General features: G+C 33.5%; 1 protein-coding gene across 1 annotated transcript; it reads right to left on the bottom strand.

Annotated features, from left to right (window-relative positions):
* Window positions 1–352: 352 nt before the first annotated feature.
* On the bottom strand, window positions 353–3,838 carry LOC108379920 (tetratricopeptide repeat protein 36 homolog). Its single transcript, XM_017636286.1, has 3 exons — window positions 3,447–3,838; window positions 1,095–1,267; window positions 353–562 (listed from the first exon to the last, which is right to left on the bottom strand). The coding sequence occupies exons 1-3, from the start codon at window positions 3,766–3,768 to the stop codon at window positions 491–493; spliced, it is 567 nt and encodes a 188-aa protein (XP_017491775.1). The 5' UTR covers window positions 3,769–3,838; the 3' UTR covers window positions 353–490.
* Between the last annotated feature and the right edge of the window lie 831 nt (window positions 3,839–4,669).

Here is a 4,669-nt window from a genome sequence, read left to right as displayed (position 1 = left end):
TGGCACGGTTGCTGCGGTGCTGATTTTGTCCATTGTTGTTGTTGTTGGAATTGTTAAAACGCACCTTGCCACAATCTGCAGCAGTAAGCTAAAACAAAAAAAAAAGAAAATACTAGGCAGCCAGTTCTCTCGGTCAGTTAGTCAGCCAAGGAGCTGATTTAAAGCAGCGGCCGAGTTCCGTAGTAAGGGCAGCGGAGAAACGGTGGAGGTAAGCGCAATTTGCCGCAACTTATTTTAGTAACAGCAACGACATTTTTGACTTTTTCAACATTTCTTATTTTGTTTTATTTTTATTTTTTATTGTCGCATTCAAGAAGGTTAAGATTTTTAAAAGATTTTTTGTTGCATAGGCAGGACTTTTGATTCGCTTCTATTTAAACACTCGTATTACGTAATTAAAATAGTTAATGTCTTCATTTCGCTCCTCTGCATCCACTCTCAGGCGGTGTATGTGTGCATTGTTATTCTAAATTCCGTATGGCAATAAATTCTACTTCAATTGATCGAATGCCTGGCGTAACATTTGATTGCAAAGTGCCGCAAACGGATTGATCTCAACCAGCTGGAATGGATTTTTAGAAAGAGTGAAGCGAATCTTATTATCTGTATGTATTTATGTACTACTGTAGTTATATGAGATATGAATGTATGTATGTATGTACGTATGTAGATACATTAGACTGCATCTCCAAAAAAAGTTGCTGGTTTTTCCGCCAGGATTCTAAAATTTATTATATCTTAAGACGTCCAACAAAATATTTTGGAAAAATATTAAGATTTAAGCGAGCTGGACCGATTTGAAAATACCTCCAAAAATTTGAGTTTTTTATGAATAAAAATAGGTTCTTAAAGAACTTTTTGAAAAAAGTCCCCTCAAATGAAAAACCGCTTTAAGCTTAAAAAATTTATTCACATAAAAATATTATTAAAAAAAACCCAATTTTGAACGAGATCGTAATAATGAGATTTTTGATGCTGTTTTTTAACTTTTTGGTTTTATAATTCCAATGGAAAAACAGTACCGATTTTTTATTTGTTTATTTTTTTTTTGTACGGGGAGTGATGCAGTCTAATGTACATATGTAGATGAGTACCTGTGTTTTGGCAAAACTGCTGCCCAACTGTGCTGCCTCTTCGAAATCTTTGCGAGCCGCATCTAAATTGCTCTGCTTGCGGTAAAGGACACCGCGCTGACACAGAGCAGTGCATTTTGTGCGCGGTGTCTTGATGCATAGTTCAATTGCTTTGTTGAGATCCGCTAGAGCGTCTGGTAGGAAAACCAAAAACAAAAAAAGGGAATTATTAAAAGATTATTGTAAATAATACTCGATGAAATATTAAGTTACAAATACCAAGTACCGATTATTAAACACCAACAACAAAATACTAAGAAAAGGTACCAAAGGCGAAGTATCAAATATCAAGTACCAACTACTGGTTACCAATTACCAGTTAGCAAGTACCAAAATTTCAAATACCAAATAACAAATATCAAGTACCCAATACAAAAAGGAAAGTACCAAATAACAAATACCAACTACTGGTTACCAATTATCTACATGTTAATCAAATACCAAATACCAAACACCAATTATCAAATATGAGTTTCTGATACCGAATATGAAATACCAAATATCCAGTTCCAGATACTAATTACACTGTACCGCACTCGGCTGGGTATTGGACCAAACAACTTTTTTTAAGAGATTGAGTCATAAGTATAAAAAGTAAGTTCTCCGTTTTTCGAAGTTAGCCTCCGAAATCGAGATATGGGCGTTCGAAGTCGATTGCATGAAAAAATGTATATGGTATATAACTTTTTCTGTGAAAACTTATATTACAGGTGCTATAACGGGTTTAAAGTCAGATCTTCAAAAAATTAAAGACTTAATATTTTAATATTATAAAATATTTTTATTATAAAAAGTATTTTTCATTTAAATGTGTTTTTTCTAATATTTGTATATACGAAGTATACGAATATGCATATTGAAAGAAAGGGAGTATTATCATCTTTACAACGATATCAATTTGTTTTTTTCAAAGTCAGTTCAAACTGTTTGAAATATAACGTAATTAAATTTTCGAAGACCTGAACCCTTATAACACCTGTAATATTAGTTTGCACAAAAAAAGTTATATACCATTTAAATAAGAGCAAAAGGAAGACTACGTCTATATTTTAAGGTTTTTAGTTATTTAGATGCAATAATTAAATAAAATTTTTTACCAAAGGTCCTATTTCGAACTCCGAAGCTAAACGGAGTTTTTACTTTTTACAATTTGGTAATTTTTGATAAATAAAACTCTCGTTTTTATTTGATTTTATTGCAATTATTCACTTAATAATAAATTTCACAGATATTACGGAATAAGGGAGTATTTTTACGTCATTTTAATGCAAATATAAACTTTTTCACTAATTTTTCCCTATAAAACAAACAATGCGTGCGCACAACGATTAGCTGACGACAGTGTCGTAATATTCTACGAGTTTGAGGTAACTAGCAGATAACGACAAGTGTGCATACCTACATCGAAATGCATGTACTCATCTAAAAATTTCAGGGCGATGTGACAACGCAACCATGATTGAACGACAAGTCTGCAGATAGCCTTATTCTACACAGAAAGTTTACGCGAGTCAACGCTAGATGTCGCCTCAACATGTATAAAAACTGTTTTCGGTCTGGTTTGTAGCATAGCTACAGAACTGTCGGAAAGTGGATAAAATACAGTGCCCTTCAAACCTCGAACTGTTAAAACGGCCGCTCAGTGGTTGGAGAAGCTGTGTTTTACCCGAAAAATTAGAAGGGCTGTTAACGATTATAATAAAAATGCAGTATCGTAATAATTTTGGTATGCTTAATCCAAATATGCCATACAATTTTTAGTTTGACAGTTGACTACTGTCAAATGAACTGCCAATTTTTCTAAAAATGAGAAAATATTTTTGAAAATACCACTGATTAGGTTTTAGGCAAGCTTGTCAGGAATTTCATGTCACATTAAAGCTGTGAAAGTTGACAGCTGTCAAATGAACTGTAGATTTTTTTGTTAAATAAAACAATATTTTTAAAAACACCACTGATTAGGTTTTTAGATATGCTGATCACGAATTATGTGTAAAATAAAAACTTTGACAGTTGACAGCTGTCAAATGGACTGCAAATTTTTCCAATAATAAGACAACCTTTTTAAAAATTCCACCGAATGGGTCTTTAGACATACTGATCACGAATTGTGTGTCAATTTAAAATTTTGACAGTTGATCGCTGGGCTGTTTTGATTATGAGATTTGAAATTGTTGAACATTTTTGAGTAAGAATAGCTCTATTCCGGGGTAATTTATCACAGTTTTTAAATAAGCCTTCTTCGCGTAACACGTGGCTTCTCCGAAGACTGTGTGCAGTTTGCCCTTTAACTGCTAAACGCTAAACACTCACCCTCATCTCGACCGGCGAGTCGTAGAGCCTGCGCGCGATTATTATAAATAGAGGCACGTGTTGGAGCCACATTCAACGCCTGCTCAAATGTCTGCAACGCCTTCGAAAGCTGGCCCTCCTCTGCCAACTTGATAGCACTTATTTCGAGCGCCCTCGACTGCTGCACTTCGGCGCTGTTCTCTTCGATATCCAGCAGCTCAGCATTCGCCTCTGGTTCTATTGCCTGCACCACGCTCGATGTCATAGCCAGTGGATTGAAAATGGAATCAAGCACTTGCTGGTCGTGGACGCTCAGGCAATCGCGCGTAAGATTTTGTGGCATTTTTTATGGGACGCCTGTTTTCTGTAGAGAGATACTAACTGAAATATGTTTAGCTGATTTGTACTTTCGCGCGAAAATGCGTTGTTATCACCGGTGGCGTTTTTGGTAAACTACTAAATAGCGGCTGCTATGGCGGCAGCGAAACACACGGAATGCGATAAACAAATTACTTTGCTCTGACACAGCTGAAAAGCCTGTAATGCTAATCAGGCAGAGAAACTGGTTCAAGCGCACGATTAGTTTAAATATCAAAACATGTGCTTGGTTGAGTTAAGCATCATACACTGTGAGAATTCGCTGTGTGTATTCCTAAGATTTTTGCTATGTGCCATTGCTAAGTTCAAGTAAAAAAAGCAAAAAAAAAAATTATTTTTTAAAAACAATTTATTAATTTTCTTTTGTTTTTAATTGTTAAGAATAATATTTTTGCATTCTTATTTTAATCTTGTTTCTCTTGAATTTTTTCTTATTTGTGGTTTGCGGTATTTGCTTTTGTCTTCATATTTTTGTGTGTTTTTCTGCTGAATTTATATATGTAAATACCAAGGACAATATTATTAATAATAATAATAATTTTTCTGTTGTTGTTGTTATTATTTGCTTGCATTGTTGTGGATATTATTTTTTAATTAAATATAAGTAAAACAAATTGAGTATAATTTATAATAATTATCATTATAATATAATTTCGTAATAGTAAATCAGCGCTTCATATACATACATATATATTCAGTTGTATATAATAAGTTCTGTTGTTTACTTTTTGCTACACGTTTTTCTTCTATATTTACTTCATTGCTATTTAATGCATTGTTTATTCACACCTTTGCAGTTTCTAATACATTTGCCTATTTATTTAGTAAATATGATCAGCAATAAATTTAATTTAATTTAAAGTTTA

The sequence above is a fragment of the Rhagoletis zephyria genome, unplaced genomic scaffold, assembly GCF_001687245.7.
Source record: "Rhagoletis zephyria isolate East Lansing unplaced genomic scaffold, Rhagoletis_zephyria_1.1 Rzeph_scaffold_17705, whole genome shotgun sequence".
NCBI classification, from domain to species: Eukaryota; Metazoa; Arthropoda; class Insecta; order Diptera; family Tephritidae; genus Rhagoletis; species Rhagoletis zephyria.
Note: the sequence above shows the minus strand (reverse complement) of the source record. Positions and strands in the feature narration are given on the sequence as shown.

Bases quoted from the DNA above. Each gene is read 5' to 3' on its own strand.
- LOC108379920 (XM_017636286.1), bottom strand. From the start codon at position 3,768: ATGCCACAAAATCTTACGCGCGATTGCCTGAGCGTCCACGACCAGCAA. The intron at 1,268-3,446 runs GTGAGTGTTTAG...TTTTCCTACCAG, and splicing joins ACTCGCCGGTCGAGATGAGG to ACGCTCTAGCGGATCTCAAC. The intron at 563-1,094 runs GTACTCATCTAC...AATCCATTCCAG, and splicing joins GCAGTTTTGCCAAAACACAG to CTGGTTGAGATCAATCCGTT.